Source organism: Corapipo altera, unplaced genomic scaffold (genome assembly GCF_003945725.1).
Source record: "Corapipo altera isolate COAL_440 unplaced genomic scaffold, ASM394572v1 215, whole genome shotgun sequence".
In the NCBI taxonomy this organism is placed as follows: Eukaryota; Metazoa; Chordata; class Aves; order Passeriformes; family Pipridae; genus Corapipo; species Corapipo altera.
Genome location: NW_020885008.1, coordinates 598,638 through 623,866, shown reverse-complemented (window position 1 = coordinate 623,866; position 25,229 = coordinate 598,638). Strand labels below are relative to the sequence as shown.

At 49.7% G+C, this 25,229-nt stretch overlaps 1 protein-coding gene and 2 non-coding genes across 8 annotated transcripts in view; all 3 read left to right on the top strand.

The window, feature by feature from the left end:
* Positions 1–21,923, top strand: part of PUM1 (pumilio RNA binding family member 1) — a 60,516-nt gene extending 38,593 nt beyond the window's left edge. For 4 of the 6 annotated variants that reach the window (XM_027667347.1, XM_027667351.1, XM_027667349.1 and 1 more), the window contains exons 13-20: positions 7,334–7,601; positions 9,033–9,162; positions 10,120–10,254; positions 11,573–11,710; positions 13,229–13,354; positions 14,337–14,458; positions 16,329–16,521; positions 19,999–21,923. In XM_027667347.1, coding sequence (XP_027523148.1) covers positions 7,334–7,601; positions 9,033–9,162; positions 10,120–10,254; positions 11,573–11,710; positions 13,229–13,354; positions 14,337–14,458; positions 16,329–16,521; positions 19,999–20,130 — 1,244 coding nt within the window. In that variant the 3' untranslated portion in view covers positions 20,131–21,923. The remainder of the gene's footprint in view (positions 1–7,333; positions 7,602–9,032; positions 9,163–10,119; positions 10,255–11,572; positions 11,711–13,228; positions 13,355–14,336; positions 14,459–16,328; positions 16,522–19,998) is intronic. The other 2 variants (XM_027667352.1, XM_027667348.1) reach the window with 1 other exon arrangement.
* LOC113958824 lies at positions 6,398–6,480 on the top strand. The gene has a single exon (XR_003531640.1). It is a non-coding gene; the product is annotated as a small nucleolar RNA SNORD103/SNORD85 (small nucleolar RNA).
* LOC113958825 lies at positions 17,376–17,458 on the top strand. Its single transcript, XR_003531641.1, has one exon. It is a non-coding gene; the product is annotated as a small nucleolar RNA SNORD103/SNORD85 (small nucleolar RNA).
* Positions 21,924–25,229: the final 3,306 nt, after the last annotated feature.

The following is a 25,229-nucleotide window of genomic DNA, read 5'->3' as shown; positions in this document are numbered from 1 at the left end:
TGGTTTTTTGCAGTGAAACACTGGATTCCTGCTGCCCTCATTCCCTGTTTTTTTGCAGCGAAACACTGAAGCAGGAGTTGTGTAGGATCACAGAAATCATTTAGGTGGAAAAAGCCCTTTAATACCGAGTGCAGCCCTCGTGGTGTGTTTGTCCCTTGCAGTAAATCCTCTGGGAACAGGAGATTTCTGCTTTGCCTCCTTGTTCCCTCAGCTCAAAACTATGGATAACGCTTCCAAGGGTTTGAAAAACAGGTTTTTCCTGCACGGATCTTGGTAACAGCACCAATTGTTTATTGAGTAGAATAGGGAGGGCAGAGCCTTCAACTTAAATAGTTCTAAATGTGACGTTTTAAAATACCTGTTAAATTTACAGCAATAATGAGCTTGAAATACAGTCTCTCCTTTTAACCAATATTATCTGGAGCAGTGCTCAGCTTTTAGCTGAGGATTTGGGGAGTTTCCTTTGAAAGATTCCCCATCAATGTGGCCTTTTCAAAAAGCCCATTTTAGTGCCAGGGAGAAATCCTCTTAATTTTGGTCAGATACATGACTTGACACCAGCTGCACCTTCTGGAAAAGCTTCTGCTTGGCCCAGAGCTCTTACATTAAATAAATCTTTCAGATAAATAAAGCAGATATTAAATAATAAAGCAGTGCTCATCTGAACCTCCTGAAGCGTTATTTCCTCATAAATAAACAAAATAGGTTATTTGTTGCACCTGCACCAGGTAATTTAGCATTTGCTCAAAAAAAACTACCCTTTTTTTTGGTTCTGTCATGTGTCTGCTGGATTTAACAAAACTTGGTTATCAAACCAGTTCTACAGGCACATACACACTCAGCAAACACTGTATTTATCATGTTTAGTACATGCACGTGTGATAAATTTGATGCAGGCTATAGTTTAGCTGGAATAGGAATAAATGTGATTTTTTTGAGATCAGATTTAGATTTACCATCATGCTTGTTCAGAGCTTTCATAGAACTGGAAGGGTTTTAGCTTTATTTATGCAGCTGTTCAGTCCTTGGGCTGACAGGTAAATAGCCACAATAAATTAGTGCTGAAGGAGGGACCAGATTCCACATCTGGCACTTGGAAAAAAATCCATTGCCCCTGCAGCAAACAAAAGAATGAAACTTAAAAACTGGATCAGAGAAAGGTTGGTCTGATTGGGTGCAAACTCTGGACAGAAATTGGAGTTAACACTCACATAGATGGGTTGTGCCCCAGAGGGTCAGTGTGGGGTTTCCCACCTTCCCAAAATACTCTTCCCCTTGGAACCAGGATCCCTCCATGGCTGACTCTGCTTGGTGACACTGCAAGTGAAATCTCACCTGGAATAGCTCTGAATTTGGGGGGGTTTCACCTTAAAATCCGTGAAAGATTGTTTTACTTTCTTTAAGTTTCTCTTTCACCTGCAGTGGAGCACAGTGGGAAGTGGAGTTGGAGTTTCCTTCGGAATCCCTGGAATCACTTCCAGGGATTCCAGGGGCAGCCAAAGGTTTGATACTTCCATAGGGGAAGAAAAGGCTCTGAGGAGAGCTGAGAGCCCCTTGCAGGGCCTAAAGGGGCTCCAGGAGAGCTGGAGAGGGACTGGGGACAAGGGATGGAGGGACAGGACCCAGGGAATGGCTTCCCACTGCCAGAGGGCAGGGAGAGATGGGATATTGGGAAGGAATTCCTTTCTGTGAGGCTGGGGAGGCCCTGGCCCAGGTTGCCCAGAGAACCTGTGGCTGCCCCTGGATGTGTCCAAGGCCAGGTTGGAGCAACCTGGGCTGGAGGGAGGTGTCCCTGCCCATGGCAGGGGTGGAATGAGATCATCTTTAAGGTCCCTTCCAACCCAAACCACTCCCTGATTCTGTGACAGCACAGACATTGTTCTTCTTCCTTATGAGAGACTCCTTTTCCATTTGGGAGTGATACCACCAGTAGTTTGTGATCAGGAGGATGAGGGTGATTTCTAAATATCTAAAACTGAAGGGACAGATGGGAACACCCAAATGTGTTGTTTGCACAAAGGAAAATATGAGCAGTGGGGTTCAGAACCACGTCCTGCCTGGGCTGTGTGGGGGGAGACAACCTGGGGGAGGCACTTCAAAAACTCTGATTTCAGGGTTACACGGTGACATAAAGTTGGCATTAAACCTGGGTTGGAATCAGCAAATCCCTGGTTAAATGCAGTGTGAGTTGTGGGTTTGACTTTGTCGTGTCTCATGGTGTGAGTCAATCACTCCTTGGGTTGGTGATGTGTGGAAAGATCCAACTCTGGCTCCTGTGACTCCCTGAAAGCTCAGAGTTGTGAAAAATGGTGTGGATTTATCAAGCTGAGGTTTTTTTTCTGGTGCTGTAAAGTGACCTTGTGAAATGTCTGGGCAATCACAAGTATCTGAAATAACCACACAGGCAGTTCTTGCAGGAAGAGCTGCTGGAGGAGGAGAGCTGAGCTAAATCTGTGCCTGATATTCCAAGGTGGATTCAGTGCTCAACTGTGCATGGCTGGGGTAAAGCAGCTGGGAATAAATAGTCACCTTTGGGTGCTAAAGGCAGCAGGGGCTTTGCTGCCCCAGCATTGATCAAAGAGATTATAAATTACTAAATGTGTTGGGTTTTAATTATTACATTTATTGCTGGACAGGTTACATTGGCTCATGGAGTACCAGGACAAGGGGGAATGGCTTCCCAGTGCCAGAGAGCAGAGTTAGATGGGATATTGGGAAAGAATCCTTCCCTGGGAGGGTGGGGAGGCCCTGGCACAGGTTGCCCAGAGAAGCTGTGGCTGCCCCTGGAATCCCTGGAAGTGTCCAAGGCCGGGTTGGAGCAACCTGGGTTAGTGGGAGGTGTCCCTGTCCATGGCAGGGGGTGGATCACTGGGTGATCTTTGAGATCCCTTCCAGCCCAAACCATTCCATGATTCTCTGCAGTGCCACAAGCAGATTTTGTCAGCCCTTCTGTGTGTGGCTGGTGTGGTCCCAATAAACTGGGGCTGGATGTGTCTGGCTCTGGGTTTCCCAGTTTGGAATGGGGATCAGTAGATAAGTAAGGATTTTAATCCTATGATATTCTTGCAGGAACTGCTCGAGTGAGAGCTGCCTCATCCTGTAGTCAACCTGTCACTTAAAAGGCAGGATCAGTGTGAGAAAAAGGATACAGATGGGGAAAATTAGGGATATTTTGGCTGAGCAGTTGATAACCAGTTGGCTGTGACCCCCTGGAAGGGCTGTGGGGCTGCCTGGGGGGACAGGTTGGGGCAGTGCCCTGAGGGTCCCTCTGCAGGGACAGCAGCAGGGCTGGCTGCTCCCCCTGTGTTCCCACAGAGCCATCTTCTCATCTTCCCTGTTCCCCATTGTTCTCACATTCCTCATTACAGCAACTCCTGTGTTGCAGAGGAATTTGAGGACCTTATGAAAGTCTTGCTCAAAAAGTGTTTTGTCTTCATACAGCAGCTTTTGTGTTGCTACCCCTGTGATTTCTTTCTGCCTCATCCTCTCATTGTGCCTTTTTCCCCCCTGGAATCAGTAATTTTTCCAGGTTAATGTCTGTCCCCAGTGTCCCAGCAAGCCCTGAGAAGAGTTACCAGTTCAGAATAGGAACTGCTCAAAAGCCATGAGTGAATATCAGTTGTGTGTCCACCCTGGAGTCTCCAGCAGAACCTGTGCCCCTTGTTCTTCCCCAGATACAGATTTTTCCTGACATATCCCAGGTACTTTTTTCTACCCTTGTGTCTCAAAGAGCTTGAGGAGCCACGAGCCTGAGTCCTGCTCTTGAATCGTAGAATCCCAGAAGAGTTGGAAGGGACCTTAAGGCTCATCTCATTCCACCCCCTGCCATGGGCAGGGACACCTTCCACCAGCCCAGGTTGCTCCAACCTGGCCTTGGACACTTCCAGGGATCCAGGGGCAGCCACAGCTTCTCTGGGCACCCTGTGCCAGGGCCTCCCCACCCTCACACACAACAATTCCTTCCCAATCTCCCATCTCTCCCTGCCCTCTGGCAGTGGGAAGCCATTCCCTGTGTCCTGCCCCTCCATCCCTTGTCCCCAGTCCCTCTCCAGCTCTCCTGGAGCCCCTTTAGGCCCTGCAAGGGGCTCTCAGCTCTCCCTGGATCCTTCTCTTCTCCAGGTGAACCCCCTCAGCTCTCCCAGCCTGGCTCCTGGGATGAAGGAGCTGTTTCATTGTAACTATTGATAAGATCCCACTGAAATCTGGGATCTGAACAAGTCACATTCCCAACCACACCCTGGCACAGAGGAGCTTGAGGCACCCCAAGATCTCTGGCCTTTGGTGGGTTCAGAATTTAGGAATTGTGTGATTTAGGAAACCTGTCCCTCACAGGGACTCTTAATTCCCAGGATGATGTTGAACATCGTGGGCAGACCTGCAGTCACCATTTCCATCAGGAGAGAGAGAGAGAGGTGGAAAACTGGAGTGATTTGTGGTTTATTTTGAATCTTCAAATGATGGTGGTTTTCTCAGAAAACCTCTGACAGGTTTTTTGTACAGGCTGTGCTTTCCCTCTTAACTGAGACATAAGGCCCAGGAGATAAGAGCCTGAGTGCTGAACCCTCCCCTCCCACAGCCATTTGCAGAGATCAGGAACTAGTTTTCCACTTCACTCCTGACTCTTGCTCCAGGCTTTCAAACAAGTGATAACTCTGAGATCTTCAAATGCCATGGGAAGTGTCAGTGCCCCATTGCTCAGCTTGTCTCTGCTGGATCTCCTTTGCCTCAGAGGTGCTTTATTGTCCTTTGAAAATCCTGGGCCTTCCAGCAGCAGGGAATATCACCAGATGGCTTTTCAGAGCTGTTGCTCAGTTGAGGAGTCACAGATGAAGGAGGTGATGGCCAAGGCAGCACAAGGCTGAGCATGAAGCTCTCAAGTCTCTCCCTCAGGAAAGGGCAGGTTTGGCACCAGCTCCAGAGGTCATTTACCCACCTCAGAGATGTAGAATCACAGAATATCCTCGGCTGGAAGGAACCCACAGAGGTCATAATCAATAATTAATTAGGCTGTTATCAGATCCATAATTCTCATGTGCTGTTTCCTGCATGGGATCTTCCTTCAGGTATCGATGACCAAGGAGTGCAGCTCCCTCAGCTCTATTTTATTTAATATTTTAATTCTAGCCCCTGTCATTGCCAGGAGCAAGTCTGTTCTGTGCAGCCAGCCCTGCCCAGCTTTCCTTGAAGATCTTCCCTCCTTGGCACAGACTCCTGGGAGCTTTATTTCCATGGATTTGCCCCCTCTGCCTCACCCTGGCCTTGCAGGTGGCAGATTCCCATGTGATCAGGACCTTTTTCTTGGGAGGACTTTGTTCCACCCAGGAAAATCCGTGCTGGCTCCTCCTGTGCTCTGTGACCAGCAGAGGGATCCCGAGCCCTGCAGGAGAGGGAAAAGTGCTCTGCCACAGCACTGAAACCAATCCTGAAAAACCACAGACAAGGAAACAGCATTGGAAGGTTTAGGTTGGTTCCTGTCGACAGTTCACTCTGCTCCCTGTGTGATGAACCTGTTCCCCATATTCCTGTTTTGGGGTAACACAGCATCTCTCTTAACCTGGGTGCAGATATTTAGACCATTTGTGAAAGCACAGGATTTTAAACCCTATTTATTTACTGGTTTTAATTTATTGTTATTCACCCGTATTTAATAGTGAGTTGGAGCTTTTTATCCACAATTTTTATACTTGCCTTGTCCTTATCTATCTTAATTCTGTCCCCCACTTTTCTTTTAAATCAGTTCTTGGCACAGCAGCAGGATAGGTGGGAAAAACCTGAGGATGGAGGTGAAGATAGTTGGAAAGAGCAAATTAGCCAAAAGTTGGAGTGATGGGATTGACACTGGACTGACTCAGACAGTTTGGAAACAGAGCAAGGAACAGGACTTATTTCAGTCTGTCATGGAATCACAGTCGTAGATTCCATGTCATTGAATAGTCACAGAATCAGAGAGGATCCTGAGTTGGAAGGGACACACCAGGATCATCAAAGTCCTTGGCTGCAGTTTGTTGCTGTTCCTAAATTAATGCAGCAGTGCCATACTGAGGAATGATCTTGGACACGTTCCCATGTAAATTATTTTGGGGGCAGCTCTCTCAGCTTTGTTGGGAATCCTAAAATAGGTTCATTTAGGTTGGAAAAGATCTGCAAGATCATCGAGTTCAACCTTTGACTGATCCCCACCTGGTCAACTGGAAAGAGATCAGAAAGTTCTGAGTTGGAAGGGCCCCACAAAGATCATTGAGCCCATGAATGGCCTGTACAGGGATTGAACCCGTGACCTTGGTGTTACTGTCACCATTCTCTAATCTGAGTTACCAGCCCAGAGCTCAGAGTGCCACGTCCAGTCATTCCCTGGACACTCCAGCACTGGTGGCAGGGCCCTGGCGGGTCCCCGGGCTCTGGCAATGACGACACTCTTGCCCTCTCTGAGCAGCTGTGGCTGATGAGAGCAGTTCTAGCGCTCTGTGGGGCTGAGCCAGAGCTGCCCAGACCCGCTGGCCCCGGCCCTGTGGGCTACCAGCCCTGCCTGTGCCAGTGTCCCCTCGGGAGGGCTGTGGGGTGACACCGCGCCGCTGCCCCTGCGAGCCCACCCCACCAACCAAATCCTCTGCTGGGCACTTGGAAATGGGTTTAGATGGGAAACTTGACAGAATCCCGGAGTCCTTGAGGTTGGAAAAGCCCTCCCAGCCTATGGAGTCCCCCCTGTACCCAGTCCCCACCTTGTCCCCCAGCCCAGAGCACTCAGTGCCACGTCATTAAATGAAGATGTCTGGCAAGGGATGCACCCAATTAACTGCAACAGAGGGACCTGTAGCTCTGCTAATCTGTAATAGAGAATTGTGTGTTAAAATAATATACAAATTATCATTACTGATGTTACTTTCTTTTTCCTGTCAAGCAAAGTCTTTTGGCTCAAATGCAAATTAGGTTGAGGCTGTCAAAAATAAACAGACCAAGGGGTTTTTCTACAAACGGTGGGAATTAGGGTGAGGCAGCACTTTCTGATGTCTTAACTACCCTTTCTGTGAAGGAATTCCACCTGGGATCCCTGCCTGGCTGATTGTCAGTGACCCATCATGGTGGAACATGAGTAACTAGGATTCAGATGGTTGGGAATGACAACCCCTCTCACTGTGCCCGTGCCTTGCAGGGTGGTGCATAAACAGTGGGAATTAGGGTGAGGCAGCAATTCCAGTGTCTAACCACCCTTCCTGTGAAGGAATTCCACCTGGGATCCCTGCCTGGCTGTGTGTCAGAGACCCACGTGGTGGGAAAGGGGTAACTGGGAGTGAGGTGGTTGGGACTGACGATGGCCCTGCTTGTGTCCGCGCAGGGGGGCTGACGAACGGCAGCGGGCGCTACATCTCCGCGGCCCCGGGCGCCGAGGCCAAGTACCGCAGTGCCAGCAGTGCCTCCAGCCTGTTCAGCCCCAGCAGCACCCTGTTCCCCTCGTCCCGGCTGCGCTATGGCATGTCCGACGTGATGCCCTCCGGCCGCAGCCGCCTGCTCGAGGATTTCCGCAACAACCGCTACCCCAACCTGCAGCTGCGCGAGATCGCCGGCCACATCATGGAGTTCTCCCAGGACCAGCACGGCTCCAGGTGGGGCTGGGAGCCTTTCAGTTGTGTTTGGCATCCCTGGGATGAAAAATAACGCTCAGGCAGCGGAAGGGTTGTAGGAAAATTTATTTTCCGAAGTCGAAAACGCGACTGTTTTGAGAAGAAAGGAAACGTTAGTTTACAGAAATCAGTGTTTTAAAAGAACCATCAGTATTGCTAAGCCTGCTTTCTTAAGCTGCAGGATTTAAGTTCTTCTTCCATCTTTTCTCTTGCACTAATTGTTTAACATTACCAGTACTGCTGTCTTTGGCCATAGCATTTATTTCTGGCTGTGTTAGTGCATCAATATACAATGCAGAACAAAAGCCTGTTCAGAACTAGGGGTGGTGAAATATTCTGAAAGACACCATAACTGTAAAAAGGAGAAGAGTTATGTGTAGTAAAAAAGAACCTGGCTCAGAAGTATCCAAACCTTCTACACAGTTTGAGACAAAACAAGCTTCCTGTGGACAGTAACAAGGGCTTGGCTTTGCAGCCATCAGGGAGAATTTATTAAGTATTGCACTATTAAGTAGTGTACTATTAAGTAGTGTACTATTAAGTATTAATCAGTGCTTGCCTTATGGAACATTGTTACAGGTAATGTTAACCTTAACACCAGGCCTGGGGAAAGACAATGCCCCCTGTTCTTCTCAGGGCTTTTATCATCCCCACCCCACCCTCAGTGGAAGCCTTCAGACATGTCTGCAAGGATTTTTCTTTTCCTCGTACCAGGGAGAGTTTCTCTGGCATGCAGGAGGAGAAAACAGCTAAAGCTGTCCCTGGGAAAGGTGCCTCTTCAGGCAGGAAGGTCTTCCTAAGCAAAATTAGCCTTGATCTCCTTGTAATAAATCTTCCAGAAGGGTCTTTTACCTTTACACTCCCAAAGCAGAGAGGTGGAATGAGGAGTAGGAGGTGTGGAAAGCCAAGTTATGTCACACTGACCCTTCAAAGATTGGGTACAAGTGCCCATAGCAGGAGTTCCTCCTCTAGAGAGGAGCCTGCCTGCTCTGTGATTTGCTTGTTAGTCCCACTGGCACAGCTTAACTCGTTCTGAAGAGCCAGCTGGGCACGATGCTTTCCTGTATCTGTTCATTGAGATCTGCTTTGCTTGGAATGAAGAGATTTTTGGGGTACCAACAGTAATGTGTCTCCATGAACCTCATGGCTGTGACCACCCCAAGGCTTCAGATAGCTGGATGGAGCAACTGTGTTTGAAAGATGTGGGAGACCTTTGCAAGTTGTGGATCAGTTAAATTTCTGAAGTTTAGATGTTTAAATTCTAAGAGGACACTCCTGGTTAATGAAAGGAGCAGTTCATTGTCATATCGTAACAGGATTTTTTGTGGTGGTTCTGGAACGCACTTGTGAGGCTTTTGGAAGGGTTTGAATGAACAAATGTGCCAGTGGCATCACACCAGCCCTGTTTTCCAGGTTCATTCAGCTGAAACTGGAACGTGCCACCCCAGCAGAGCGTCAGCTGGTGTTCAACGAGATCCTGCAGGCAGCTTATCAGCTCATGGTGGATGTGTTTGGGAATTACGTCATCCAGAAGTTCTTTGAAGTAAGTCTGCATTCCCCTGCTGTCCTGAGGTGTTGGATGTGCTTATGGAAACCCTGCCATCAGGCTAAATCCAGGGATAACTGTCAGCACTGAGGTCATCTCCTCCCCACAGGCTGGTGCATGTTTGCTGCTGGAGTCACTGAGGTGTGGGACTCCTAAAGATTCAGCTGGAAAGTAACATTTTCTGTGAGATGCAGAAGGTGGAGGAGTAAATAGCACCATATCCAGGAGATGAGACCTTCCAGTGGAATGTTACTCATGGCAGGGGTTTGGAATGAGATGAGCTTTAAGGTCCCTTCCAACCCAAACCATTCTGGGATTCTGTGAGATGTAGATCCAAGACTTTTCGGAGTTGCTGTGCTGAGCTGTCTTGTTTAGGAACAAGACAGAGATGCTGTGCTGAGCTTTCAGTATTTAGGAAGATGAGAAACTTTTCCAGCAAACAGCACCTGCTGGATAAATGTTGTGTTCCATAGCAGGAGGTTGGGCAGACACCCCCGTCCCTCCCTCTGGCACTGGTCTGGTCCTTCTCCACAAGTGTTCGTGGTGCTTGTGCCCAGTAATTCAGAATCACAGAATATCCTGAGCTGGAAGGGACCCACAAGGATCATCCAGTCCAACCTCTGGCCCTGCAGAGACACTCCAACAATCCCACCCTGTCCCTCAGAGCATTGTCCAAACACTCCTGGAGCTCTGGCAGGTTTGGGACTGTGACCTCCCTGTCCATCCTGTCCAGGGTCAGTGACCTGGCACGTGTCACCCTGGTGGCTCCAGGAGTGTTTCACACACGTTCAGGCAGACACAGAACTCACCTGCCCTGTGCCCGAGGTGGGCTGGGCACTTCCTTCCTTCTCAGTGCACCCAGAATCCCTTGTCTCAGCCCTGGCTGTGGCAGCTGTGCCACGTGTGGCCGTGGGCTGGCGCTGTGCTGGCAGTGAGTGGTTTTGCCCTCCCCAGTTTGGCAGCCTGGAGCAGAAGCTGGCCCTGGCAGAGCGCATCCGCGGGCACGTGCTGTCGCTGGCGCTGCAGATGTACGGCTGCAGGGTGATCCAGAAGGCCCTGGAGTTCATCCCCCCAGACCAGCAGGTAATTGTAAGTTTCAATTTTAACTTTCTTCTCAATGTTTGAACGTTCCTGAGCCTGCTCTCCTGTTCCTCCTGTGCCTGGTGTGCTTTGGTTCCTGGCGTGTTTGTTGTGTTCCATGTGCATGATGAGTACGTGCCAACCTCGTGTCATCTCCTTGTTCCACTTACCTGGGCGTGAGGCCCTGTTAATTCCCTGAAAGCAGATTATGTATGGAGGGGAAACTGAGAATGATGGTGAATTAAAAGATATTTTTAAACCCCTTGAAAGAAGCCAGAGTTTTGCCTTTAATATTCACTGAGTTATCATTGCCTTGCTATGTGGGTCAATATTCTGCTTTCCTGCAGGGAGATGGATGAGGAGCTCCTGGTTCTGGCACTGGAGAGATGTGGCTGATAGCCAGAGTCCCACTCAGAGCTCATTAATAAAGCACTTCCTCAAGGGTTTTGGGAACAATGAATTATAATGAGAAATACACTGGGCAGGCTGCTCATAAAGGGGTGTACAGGAATCTCAGTGTGGGTTATTAAATTAAGAACTGAAAGAGGCTTTAGGAGTGCTCCTTCCCTTAGGCTGAGCCTGAGCTAAGCCTTAGTGTGTCAGCAGCCGTGCTGCTCCAAGGATTTACTGTCTTCCTCCAGAATGGCATTTTGGGGTTCTCTGTGCTCCCAAAATGCCTGGGTTTGATTCAGTTACAAACTGAACTCATCCAGTTTCTGTCATAGCATTAAAATCCCCCAGAAGTGTCATTCTCTGTTTCTGAGTGAAGCTTTCAGCCTGCACGTGGGGTACATTAGTCATGTCTGAACTTCATCTGCTCAGTCACTAAATACCAGCAAATTCAGATCCCAGAGCTGAGCCCATTTTAGTGACATGTAACACTGATATACCAAAAAAGTCTGTGAACTTTGGGCATTTTAGATTTGTTCTCTTTGAGGGGAGCAGAGGAGAAAATGGGGGATGCACAGGGGAGTTGTGGCTCAGTTAAATGTCTTTAATTTGGTTATTTCACTTGTAAGAGGAGGCTCTTGATTAATGGAAGAAGGGCTTCATAGAGTCATGGAATTGTTTGGGTTGGAATGGATCTTAAGGTCACCTTGTTCCACCCCTGCCATGGCAGGAACACCTTCCACTAGCCCAGCTTTCTAATGGGATGTCACAGTAGGATTTTTCCTGCTGGTTCCTGTAGCCCAGCACTTGGCCACTGGAGAACTCCCAGCTGGAAGTACATCCTTCATGCCTGTCATGTTCCTGAGCAGGGTGTCAGTGCCTTTCTCAGCTGGGAATGCTGGTGGTGCTTTCTGTTTGTCCTCTCTCCCCCTCATAGAACGAGATGGTTCGGGAGCTGGACGGGCACGTCCTCAAGTGTGTGAAGGACCAGAACGGGAACCACGTGGTGCAGAAGTGCATTGAGTGCGTGCAGCCTCAGTCCCTGCAGTTCATCATCGATGCCTTCAAGGGCCAGGTGAGTCCTTGCCCAATCCTCACTCCTTGTATTCCTGTTTTTAACAGCCTGAGAGTGGCTGTGACTTGCTGAACTCTTTGGAATTTTAAATCTTAGCAAGTATGGGTTGAAAGGTTGATGCAGCCTCAGGGGGGAGCCCTGAAGCTCCTTGGTCACGTCTGTGTTATCATTTCTGTGCAGATCTGGCACAGGAAAGCATCCCTGCAAAAGGCTGTTCTTCTGGAACATCAAGTATTTTTGACTGATGGAGGGAAAACAAGTCTCTCCTTAATCCATCTTCCCAGTTAGCAGAGTGTTGTGCTGCCTGTAGCAAACTTTCCTTATGATCCCTGTCTGCAAGGGTGGGATTAGGAGGAATTCTGATTCCCAAGGGCCTCAGACCAGAGGAAAAATTCGAGTTTCATCTAGGAAAGGGCAATTGTTCCTGATTTGGATGGGTTTTATATTGCTGTGCTCTCCTGAATCGATACCAATTGTGTAGCTGGCTTTGCTCTGCCTGCAGTCAGCTCATCTCCTGTTCCGGGAGTGCTGCTTTGGGTGTTCTCAACCTCAGCTTAATTGGCTTTGCAGGGGGACTTTGAAGTATTGAGGGATTTGCCCCAGGGATGTGAGGACAGCCAGGGGCTGTTCCAGCAGGAACCAGGAGTTCTTAGTCCTGGCTCAGCTGGGAAAGTGGGAACTTGCTTGGCTGTGTCAAAACAAGCATGATTCTAGCTGGGAACTTGGTCAGCAGATTTGCTGGTTAGAGTTTAGCTTTAGCCCTTCCTTGGGGAGTTTGGGAAGGCAGAAAGTTGATGGCACTGACATTTCCTTGACCAGTTTCATCTGAACCTTCACATGGAGGATTAAACTTATCACCTCCAGACTACTTTCCTGCACTTAATTGCAATCCAAGCCCTGTTTCCCTGCACAGTTTACTCAACAATTATTAAAAATGTTCAAGCTGTCGATTTAACTTCAGTGCTGGGATTTGCTGCTGTTGTTAATTTGGGGCAACCAAACAGGACTTTGTGCTTGAGACAGAAAACTGAGCAGCAATAACCCAACGTGTCATGTTCTTACCCACAGATTTGCTAATCCTTTAGAAATGAGATAGATGCTTTGTTGTCACTTCTCCTAAGCACTGTTAAGGCTTTTAAACAAATCCAAACAGTTGAGGAAAATCCTTTGCTGGGCGTTTTTAACTTTTCTGGCTGATAGCATTTCTTACATAGCTCAAAACTTGGGTTGGAATTATTCCTCTGGAACAGAGCTCCTAATAATGCCTGGTTGCCCCAGCGTTCTTTTATTAATCAAGAGGCTTTACCACTGGTTTTCCTGTTCCATGGGTGGGGAAGCACAGGGAGGGATGGGGTGTGATCACCTGGCAGTGGGGAACAGCTGTTTCCAGTTGCATTGGATGTGTCTGGAGCTGGCCAGGAAAAACCAGCATGTGTGCATTTAACTCTGGGAGGTTTCTGGGATTGCCAAGGACTAACAGAGGTGTTGGTGCCTGTGCTTTGTCCCTGCTGGCCCCAGGTGTTTGCGTTGTCCACACACCCCTACGGCTGCCGCGTGATCCAGAGGATCCTGGAGCACTGTCTTCCCGAGCAGACCCTGCCCATCCTGGAGGAGCTTCACCAACACACCGAGCAGCTGGTGCAGGTGGGTGTGGGAAGGGGGATGCAGGTGCTGGGAGGTGTTTCTGGGTCTCTGCTTTTTGCTGGGAAAGCTCCTGCAGCCCGTGTGGGGCTGTGGGATTCCCTTCGCAGGAGGAATGGCAAGGAGCAGAGGAAGCAGGAATTGGTCAGCACTGGCTGCTTTGGTCATGTGCACATGTCCATGGGCTACCAGAAGTGTAGTGACCTTCCTCTTTGGGATGGATCCCAGGTGGAAACGTGTCCTGGTGCTGCCTTCCAGGAGTCACAGTGCAAGTGAGAGTTGAAAGGAGCCTGTGCCAAGAGCTGATTATTCCCAGGAAAAGGAAGTGTCAAGTAATTGTTCTTAAAATGAGTTGGTTTTATGCACACCCCCTTCCTGGCTGCCTTTCCTCTCCCTTGCAGTCCTTCTGAGAACCTGGTTTAGCAGGATTTTACATGGATTCTGCTGTTGGGGCACAATGGATTGAGCAAATCCAGCAAACAAAGCCTGTCCTGTGTGCTCAGGATTTGGGAAGTGGGAAGAGGTTGGACATGGATTTGAGGCATCAGGCCATTTCTGGGATTGTGAACTGCAATATTTATATCCTGGGATCTGAATATCCCCAAATTCAGAACATGAATATGCTTAAGGACAGTGTCCCGTGGCACAGCCCTCCAGGACACATGATTTGATACATTTGAACCTGGAGAAAGGGAAGAAAACTGGGAATAAGCAGAATATTGACATTTCCCGTGGAAGAACATTGTTTTGAGTTTTACAATCGATACAATTGCTACAGAAATGCAGCATTTTTCACTCTAGAATGGATTTAGAATTTGGAATGCACGTTTTTGTGGGAGCAGAAAGTATTGAGATGATTTGCACAGTAGATATTTCAATTAGTTTTTAGTTGAAGTCTGTAACTCTGATTGCACATTGGGAACTGGTTTGCTGTGAATGGTTCCTGTCCACCTTTTGTCACACACTTCTGCTGTCTCTCAAACAGGATCAGTATGGGAACTATGTTATCCAGCATGTGCTAGAACATGGTCGGCCCGAGGATAAGAGCAAGATTGTAGCAGAAATTAGAGGCAACGTGCTCGTGTTGAGTCAACATAAATTTGCTAGGTATGAATTCCTTCCTTAAAGCCTCCAGCCCTCTGGGAGCATGGACACAAGAGTTAGGGGTGGGTTGTAGGGAGGTGAAATAGGTGAAAAGAACTTTTTGCTTAATAAAAAAATGTTATTTATAACTGTTATAACCTCGGGTGCATCAGCAAGGTAAGTCTTGGAGTAATGAAGGAGGATGTAAATGTGGAAGAGTAGCTCTGATCCAAGCTCCTGAACTTGGCCAGGAGTTCCTGTGTGTTTTATTTTGGTGGATTTTAAGTGGTCACTGTCCCTTGGTAATACCATGCCCTCAGAGCATTTCACTGCCCCGGAACACTGCGAAGGGAGTTTGAGAAATCAGTGTCACAACAATTCTTTTTCATCCCGCTTTTCACAGAAGAATTTATGTTCACAGCATCATTTCCCAGCATTTCGGCATACTGAGCCTTGCAGTCCCTTTTGGGGTGTGCACAGGGATTCCCTCTCAGCATTCCCAGTTTTGACTCCAAATGCTGCAGAGCTACATGTGGGTAAAGCAAAACCCAGGTGCCTTTGTGGCTGCGAGGACAAAGCAACACTTCCCACCTGTGTAAATTCCTGCTGGATGTGCTTCCAACCACTGAACATGAAGGCTGAGCTCTTCAAAGGCTCAGTATTCCCCCTTTCTGTGATGAGTAAAATAGTGCTTCAGTACTTGGGGACACGAGGGAGGTGTAACATTAATGAGATTTAGGAGAGCGTGGTCTTCGTGTTGTTATTTCAGGTTCTTCCTCCCTGACTTGCCTTGCTCTTTTTTCCTCAACTCCTTTTTTTCCAGATGGAGCATTAATTAGTGTGGGATGTCCCCTGAGCTGAGCAAACCACTGATGGTTCTGTGAGTCAGGCAGGGATGTGGAAGATGAGACCAGCACATGCCTTGGTCCCCTTTCATGTATCCTACTTAACTTGGCTCTCCGGAGAGCAGAGACGAGTCATTAATATATTCAGGAATTCTGGAAATTCTCTGCCTTTGCTGAGATTTTTCATTCCTGAATAAGCATTTCCCTGTTGTTCTAACCTTGGATCTCCATTCCCATTGTGTCCCAGTACAGAGGAAAGCAAACAAAATAACTCCTTCTAGAGCCTGATGCTAAAAACACACCGAGGCTGTGAGTTTGATCCCCGTGTGGCCCATGTACTTCAGAGCTGGACTCTGATCCTTGTGGGTCCCTTCCAATATCCTTCAGAATATTCTGTGGTTCTCTGATGGACAAGCTGTGAGAACAGGCACTGATCTCGTACAGCATTGTTGTAGAACTGCACAAATTTGGGTGAAACAGAACCTGAACTGGTCCATTTCCCAAATTCCCTCACAGATTCCAAGTTCCTCTCTCCTGTTTCACCTCACTGAGCTCTACCAGCACCTTCCTCTGTCCCAGATGACCTGCCCTTGCTGGCAGCTTGAGAGATGTCCCTGGGGTTGGCTGGAAAGCCCTGGATTCTCCTTGTTGTGTCGTTGTGGTGGAGAAGAATGGACTCGATGGGCCATTCCCTTAAGAGCTGGACTTGATGATCCTTGTGGGTCCTTTCCAACTCAGAATATCCTGTGGTTCTGTGACTCTCTGATGGACACACTTTGAGAACAGACACTGATCATTATAGAAGTTACACAAATTCGGGTGAAATAAACCCTGAACTGGTCCATTTCCCAAATTCCCTCTCGGATCCCAAGCTCTGCTCTCTCGTTTCACATCGCCGAACTCCACCACCACCTCCACGTGTCCCAAATGAGGGACAGCATAAGAGCTGGCACCTGCACTGGCAGCGTGACAGATCTCCTTGGGGTTGGTTGGCTGGGAAGGCCAGGGGAGCTCCTGGCTCACGGGTTCTCCCCCCTGTGTCGTTGCAGTAACGTGGTGGAGAAGTGTGTGACGCACGCGTCGCGCACGGAGCGGGCCATGCTGATCGACGAGGTGTGCACCATGAACGACGGCCCCCACAGTGCCTTATACACCATGATGAAGGATCAATATGCCAACTACGTGGTGCAGAAGATGATCGATGTGGCAGAGCCAGCCCAGAGGAAGATTGTCATGCACAAGGTGAGCGGGTGCCGGGGGTTGATGAGGCAAAGCTCGTCGCTGTCGCGGTGGGTGAGGAGAGAGAAGGAGGCTGAGGATTGGTTTGGGATGAGCTGCCTGGTACCAGAGGGGGCTGAGTTGGGTATTTCAGCAGCAGCTGGAATGTGAAGGTTATAGAACAGGTTGGAAAGCTCATCTCGTTCTCAACCCCCTGCCATGGGCAGGGACACCTTCTGGTAGCCCAGGTTGCTCCATCCTGGGCTAGCAGCACTTCAGGGATCCAGGGGCAGCCACAACTTCTCGGGGCAACCTGGGCCAGGGCCTCCCCACCCTCACACACAACAATTTCTCCCCACTATCCCATCTCTCCCTGCCCTCTGGCAGTGGGAAGCCATTCCCTGTGTCCTGTCCCTCCATCCCTTGTCCCCAGTCCCTCTCCAGCTCTCCTGGAGCCCCTTTAGGCCCTGGAAAGGGCTCTTAGGGTTCCCTGGAGCCTTCTCTTCTCCAGGGGAACCCCCCCAACCTGGGCTCCAGAGCAGAGGGGCTCCAACCCTGGAGTATCTCCAGGGCCTCCTCTGGACTCTCTCCAGCAGCTCCACATCCTTCAGATGTTGGGTCCTGATGGAAAAATTTCCCCCCAACATCCCATCTAACCCTGCCCTCAGTGTGAAGCCATTCCTCTTTGTTCTGTCACTCCATACCATTGTCCAAAGTACCCCTCCAGCTTTCTGGAGAGGTAACAAGATGCCATTTGGCCTTACATCCAGCTGGCTGCCCCCAGCAGTCCCTGTGCCCCTCTGCCCCAGCCCTGCCCTGGCAGCACACCCTGCTCAGCCCCCCAGCACTGGTGGCAGGGCCCTGGCGGGTCCCCGGGCTCTGGCAATGACGACACTCTTGCCCTCTCTGAGCAGCTGTGGCTCATGAGAGCAGTTCTAGCGCTCTGTGGGGCTGAGCCAGAGCTGCCCAGACCCGCTGGCCCCCACCCTGTGGGCTGCCAGCCCTGCCTGTGCCAGTGTCCCTTCGGGAGGGCTGTGGGGTGACACCGCGCCGCTGCCCCTGCGAGCCCACCCCACCAACCAAATCCTCTGCTGGGCACTTGGAAATGGGTTTGGATGGGAAACTTGACAGAATCCCGGAGTCCTTGAGGTTGGAAAAGCCCTCCCAGCCCAGGGATCCCCCCTGTGCCCAGTCCCCACCTTGTCCCCCAGCCCAGAGCACTCAGTGCCACGGCCAGGCCTTCCTGGGACACCTCCAGGGGTGGGGACTCCAAACCTCCCTGGGCAGCCCCTTCCAGCCTGACCACCCTCTCCATGAGGAAGTTCCTCCTGATGTCCAAAACTTGTATGGTTTAGCATTATACTGCAATGTTTGAATGCAGAACTATCCCAAAACTTCATATATGTCAAAAATGAAACCACTTTGGAATGAAATCTCCCTTTCTGCCAATCCTGCCCCAAGGGCTGTTTGCCTGTTGTCCCAAGGGCAGGGAGCTCTGAAATCAGGGAATGTCTTCATTTTTCCCTGCTGTGAAAGGTCACATTTGCAGGGCTTTGTAATTGCAATGAATGGAAAATAAGAGGCTTTAATTGGGTGGTAGAACTGAGGTTATTTTCTTTAGGGACAAATTTTGGGATGTGTCCCTTGATGAAAAACCCCAGTTCCATCCAGAGCTCTTAATAGAAATGAAATCCTGTCTGACACTGACTTGGAAAACCCACTGCTCATTGATTTATTTTAAAGAGGAACTGGGAATAGTGTCAGTTATTGAAATCCTAACGAAGAATTTTTCTTACTATATTTAAGAATCCTTGAGTAAAACAGACCAAGTGGATTTTCTATAAATAGTGGGAATTAGTGTGAGTGAGCTGGTTTTACTTCCACGAGGCAGTTGTTCAGTAGATTAATCAACATAAACAACTGAAATAATCTTCAGGAAGGTTAATTCTTACATTTAGGAATCACTCAGAGTAGTTCTTTTAGACTAAAATCTGGTTTAGTCCAGAAGAAATGCTGAAGATAATTAAATGAGGATGTCTGGCAAGGGATGCACCCAATTTAACTGCAGCAGAAGGGCCTGTAGCTCTGCTAATCTGTAATAGAGAGCTGTGTGTTAAAAAAATATACAAATTATCATTACTGATGTTACTTTCTTTTTCCTGTCAAGCAAAGTCTTTTGAATCAAATGCAAATTAGATTATCAGTGGGGCTGTCAAAAATAGCACTGGGTTGACAGCTAAATAGGGCTGAGTGAATGTGAAGATTTGAGCTGTGTTATCAGGCTGAAGGAAAGTCTGGGAAAGTGGAGCTTGTGCTCTGTGGGAATTGCTATGGATTGGGAATGTAGGTGTTGTACAAACAGCACTTTGTGTGGGGTTTAAAGAGGGCAATTTGTTGGAAAAAATAGAATTGGAAAGTAATTTTAATGGTTCCGTCAGTAAAGAAAAAGAAAGTCTTGGGAATGAAGGTGAACAAAGAAGGAATTGTTGGACCTGGGGAGCTTCACTGCTCCTTTTCCTCAGCACAGCCACCAGACCTTGGGAATGGGGTGTGGGGAGCCAAGGCATGGACTGATGGTTGTTGGGAGGTGGGTCCTGGAGGTGGAACAGGAATTTAAAGGGCTGGAGGCTGAGCTGCTGCCAGAGGATAAGTTTGGGATGAGTTTCCCATGGGAGGGTGATGGTCAGTGGTGGGGATCTGTCCACCTATGGAGCAGGGAATTGCTGTCCATGAGGCCTGGCTATTCCCTCATCCCCGCTGCAGCTCCCATTTGGAGAGCAGAAAGTCAGGATAATGAAATCCTGGAATGGTTTGGGTTGGAAGGGACCTCAGAGCTCATCCAGTTCCACCCCCTCCATGGGCAGAGACACCTTCCACCAGCCCAGGTTGCTCCAACCTGGCCTTGGACACTTCCAGGGATCCAGGGGCAGCCACAGCTTCTCTGGGCAACCTGGGCCAGGGCCTCTCCACCCTCACAGGGAAGGATTTCTCCCCACTATCCCATCTAACCCTCCTTCAGTGTGAAACCACTACATTTAAATCCGTGTTGCCACCTGCTCAACCAGGTGAAAAATCCCACCCGTGAGTTCTGGATGATTCCCTCAATTCCCAGGAACTGTGTGATGACAGCAAAGGGTGCTTTGATATCCAGTGACAGGACCCGAGGGAGCTGTTCCAGGGCAGGCTCAGGATGGATCTCAGGGAAAGGTTCTTCCCCCAGAGGCTGGTTGGGCACTGCCCAGGCTCCCCAGGGCAGTGGGCACAGCCCCAAGGCTGCCAGAGCTCCAGGAGGGTTTGGACAATGCTCTGAGGGACAGGGTGGGATTGTTGGGGTGTCTGTGCAGGGCCAGGGGTTGGATGAATGATCCTTGGGGGTTCCAACTGATCCTGTGACATCTCAGATGTTTTTGCCGCTCTGGCAGGACCCGGAGCTCTCCAGGGACAGACCTCACGTGACACAGGTCCCTAAATCCCACTTTTTTTGTGCTTTTCCCCTCCCAGATCCGGCCTCACATCGCGACCCTGCGCAAATACACCTACGGCAAACACATCCTGGCCAAGCTGGAGAAGTACTACATGAAGAACGGGGTGGACCTGGGGCCCATCTGTGGCCCCCCCAACGGCATCATCTGAGGGGGCCCCAGCAGAGCCACCCCCAGCCCCCACAACCAGCAACCACCAACACCCCAACTCTCACTCAAGAGCCACCTCGACGGTTGCTAAAAAAAAAAACTATAAAAAAAAAAAAAAAAAAAAAACAAACAACAAAGAAAAGCAAAGCCTTTGTAAATTTCTTTAATTTTATTATGCATAACATGTACTAATTATTTTTTTTAATTAACTAATTGCCCTGCTGTTTTACTGGTGTATAGAATACTTGTACATAGGTCTCAGATGTACATGGAAGGCCACATTTTTTTTTTTTTTGTTCACTGTTGTATCTATATTCCAAATGTGGAAACTTTCAGGGTGGTTGGTTTGAAGAAAACAAACGGGGAAAAAAAAGAACCAAACAAACAAACCCTTTTTAATTCATCTGCCTCACGGGCAAACATTTGGCAAACACTTCTTTGGTTTTAATTTTTTTTCCTTTTAGGCAAAAATCAGGCAGAAGTTTGAATTTCAGTTCAACGGCCCGACACATTTAACACTGTTTATAAATAACTAAAAAGAACAAAAATTCAACTTAAAGCTTGGGTTTTAAAAAAAAAAAAAAAAACAACAAAACAAAACACACACAAACCAAGAAAGAAAATTCAGTTTTTAAAACTTTTTAATTGCTTTCTTTCCGATGTTTTTATTTTATTGGTGAGTATAACATGCTGAAGGAGGAGGGAGCTTAGCTGGCTTTTTGGGGGAGAAAACACCCAGAGGTTTTAAAAGTGGGGGGTGGGGGTACCTGTTTACTGCCTCCTCTGGTCTGTTCACCTGGAGAGACACAAAATTTGATTATTTAGCATGAGAAAAAAAAAAACAAGAAAAAAAAACAAAAATCCAACTCGGCTTTGGTCTTGCTTCTATAAATATATAGTGTATACTTGGTGTAGACTTTACATATATAAAAATTTGTAGTATTTTCTTGTTTTGATGTCTGATCTGTATCTATAATGTACCCTAGTAGTGGAACATACTTCTGACTGTACAATTGTACATTTGTAAACCTCTGTAATGTAAATGTGGAGAAGTTTGAATCGACATAAAAACCTGTTTTTTGGTAAGAAAACAAAAAAAAAAAGAATTAGCAAAACCTGTGCATTTCAGTGTATATTCACACCTTTTATGGTCGTAGCATATAGTGTTGTATATTGTAAATTGTAATTTCAACCAGAAGTAAATTTTTTCTTTTGAAGGAAATGTTCTCTTTATACAGCCTAGTTAATGTTTAAAAAAAAAAGAAAGAAAAATAAATGCTTGGTTTTATTTGTCACCTAGTTGAACGGTAGCGATCCTTTCTAAATGTTCTACAAAACTGATTCAGTTCCAAATAGTGTTTTTTTGACTCTTACAAAGTAATGTTTTGCTTATTTTGTGACAGTAAGAAACAAAAAAGTGCAAAAGTACAGCCCCCTCCCCCCAGTTTTCCTTACAATCAGAGTCCCTTTTCACCTTGTAAAGTGTGAATCACCTCCCCTTTTTGTACAGAAGATGAACTGTATTTTGCATTTTGTCTACTTGTAAGTGAATGTAACATACTGTCAATTTTCCTTGTTTGAATATAGAATTGTAACACTACACGGTGTACATTTACAGAGCCTTGTGTATATTTCCAATGAACTTTTTTGCAAGCACACTTGTAACCATATGTGTATAATTAACAAACCTGTGTATGCTTATGCCTGGGCGACTATTTTTTGTAACTCTTGTGTAGATTGTCTCTAAACAACGTGTGATCTTTATTTTGAAAAATACAGAACTTTGGAATCTGGCTTTGGCTCTAAGGAAAGGTTTAATTGGAGTTGGCAGATTCCTCTGATCCCTCTGTGAGCACAGGGACAGCACCCAGGGAATGGCTGGAGCTGTGTCAGGGCAGGCTCAGGTTGGATCTCAGGCAAAGGTTCTTCCCCCAGAGGCTGGTTGGGCACTGCCCAGGCTGCCCAGGGCAGTGAATGGAGCTGCATCCCCGACAGGGGAGGGGGGAATTCTGCCCCTCTGCCCCCTCAGCTGAGACCCCCCTGCAGAGCTGCCCCAGCCCTGGGAACAACAGCACAAGGACGTGGAGCTGCTGGAGAGAGTCCAGAGGAGGCCCCAGAGATGCTCCAGGGCTGGAGCCCCTCTGCTCTGGAACCAGGCTGGGAGAGCTGGGGGGGTTCCCCTGGAGAAGAGAAGGCTCCAGGGAGAGCTGAGAGCCCCTTGCAGGGCCTAAAGGGGCTCCAGGAGAGCTGGAGAGGGACTGGGGACAAGGGATGGAGGGACAGGACACAGGGAATGGCTTCCCACTGCCAGAGGGCAGGGATAGATGGGATATTGGGAAAGAGTTCTTTCCTGTGAGGGTGGGGAGGCCCTGGCCCAGGTTGCCCAGAGAAGCTGTGGCTGCCCCTGGAATCCCTGGAAGTGTCCAAGGCCAGATTGGATGGAACCTGGAGCAACCTGGGCTAGTGGGAGGTGTCCCTGCCCACGGCAGGAGGTGGCACTGGATGAGTTTTAAGGTCCCTTCCAACCCAAACCAGTCTGAGATTCTGTGAGAATCAAGAACAGAGCAACCACAAACCCATCACTGCTTCCCACTGTGTCCATCCCTCCCTCTGGGGCCTGGGATTTGGAGGAGGCCACGCAAACTTGTAGCACCTTCAACCTCCTCCTCCGGCAGCAAGTTGGAAGTGAACATCCCCTGAGTGTTCCTTGGCCTTTCCAAGCCCAGCAGCTCTTGCAGGAAGGGACAGGGAATGCCTTTCCCTGGGACTTCCAATCTTCTTGTGGTTTCTTTCCTGCTTTTGTCCTCCTGCCCTCTGTGCAGGCTGGGCTTGGTGGTTCACAGAGCTGATGGTTCATCCCCTGCTGCCCAGGTGATGCCCCGATATCCTTTATTCCCCTAATTCCCTGTCTTGGGGAAGCTCCAGCTCTGCATTTCATCCCGTGTGAACAGAGCCCCCAAAACTGGCCTTTCTTTCCCACCAGTTTTCCCCCATTTTCAGCATCCAGGACCATCCCTGTCCCTGTGCTGCACTTGGGTGGCTGCTGGACTTAAAAACCCTTTTCCAGAGGGTCTGTTTGGGGAATCCCAGTGAGTCTGAGCACTTGTACAAACAGGGTGACATGTGGCCAACGGATGGAGGGGAAGAAGCTTCCCATTTCACCAGGAATTACTTATTTTGGCTCAGTGCATGGAAATGTTTGATTCTGGGAGTGTTTGCACCGTGCTGACCCTTCCCACGGTCCCACCCTCAGCAGGGCTCAGCACCCTGTGACCCCACACTGGGATTAGTCTGTTCCCACCCCTGAGGTTAAATTCAGCAAGAGTTGATTTGGACTTTGACACCATTTCTGCCCAAGGTTTGAAGCCAAACTGTGATCCAGCATCAACCCCTGAGCCACGAAGTTCATGGGCACCTGTCCTTTGGGGGTCTCAGAGCTCAGCCAGCTCTGAGCTCTGCCTGGCTGAGGATTTGGGGAGGAATATGATGAAACCAAGGGTTATAAATTTATTTTTTCAAGTCTAATTTAGCACTGAGTGTTTACCTCGGATGTGAGGCTGGAGAGCCACGTGAGTCTGCCCAGGGTCCATGTTCCTCCCCCCAGACCCACTGGGGGTTTGGGCACAGCCCTGGGCACCCTTCCCTCCTGCAGAGGTGTTGGAATGGGATCAGCTCACATCCAGAACTTTGGACTCCTGCTCCATGCCTGGCCTGGGAGGGAGGGTGTGGCAGCAGTGCCAGAGCATGGACATGGTTGGGGGTGAGCCTGGGCACCCCCGTGGCCCTGATGGGGTGACAGAGGGGACATGGCCTGGGAAGGACACAGTTGGGTCACTCAATGCTTTGGTTACTGCTGGACATGGCAGTAACAGTGCTGGAGAAGGGATGTGAAGGGATCCGTCACCTGAGCCAGGACACATCACATCAGCCAGGGGCCATCGTGTGAGCCAGGATCCATTAAAACTCCCAGGATCCATCACTGCAGCCAGGATCCACCACATCACCAATGATCCATCACTGCAGCCAGGATTCACCCCATCACCAGTGATCCATCACTGTAGCCAGGATCCATTAAAACTCCCAGGATCCACCACTGCAGCCAGGATCCACCACATCACCAATGATCCATCCTGTCCGGTGGCTTCCACCACTTCAGCCGGGATCCATCGTGACACCCGGGATCCACCACACCGGCTGGGATGCATCTCATAAACCAGGATCCACCAGAACACCCAGGATCCATCCCATCGCCCGGGATCCACCACATAAACCGGGACCCACCATATAAACCAGGATCCGCCCCGTCAGCCCGGGTCCATCGCCACAGCCCGGTCCCATCCTCCCAGCTGAGCTCGGCGGGGACAAGGACCCTGCGGGGACAAGGACCCGGTGACATCGCCCCCGCGCCCCCCCAGTCCCTCCCGTGGGTCCCCTCCAAACCCCCCCACCAGTCTCCAGGGGCCACCCCCGGGGTGAGAACCGCGGGACCCCCGTCCCGGTCCCTGCAGGGGTGGCCGCGGCCACGGCGGGGCGGTGCAGCCCCAGCAACGCGCCCGCACCGGCTCTGCCGGCCCCGCTCGGGGACCCCCCGGCACCGGGGACCCCCTGCCTTGGGACAACCACCTCGACCTGGGACCCCACTGCCCCCGGACCCCTCTACCTCGGACCCCCCATGCCCCGGGACCCCCCCCATCCTGGGACACCCCCTCCCGACCCGGGGACTACCCCGGCCCCGGGGAGCCCCCGAAGGGCCCAACTCCCCCCCCGGGGAGCCCCCCGGGCTCGGGACACCCCCCCGGACCCGCGTATCCCCCCTGCTCCAGGAATCCCCCCGCATCGGGACCCTCGTTGTCTCTGGGTCCCCCACTGCCTCTGGAACCCCCCATCCGGCCCGGGTGCCCCCCATATCCCAGAGACACCTCCTTCCCCAGGACCCCCCCTCTATCCCGGACGCCCCCATTGTCCCAGGAACGACCCCCCTGCCCTGGGACCCATCCCTGCCCTGAGACCCCCCCCCGCCCCCCGGACCCCCCGTGCTCCAGGACCCCCCCAGCCCCCGGCTCCCCCCCCCCCCCCCCGCCCGCCCCCCCCCCCCTCCCC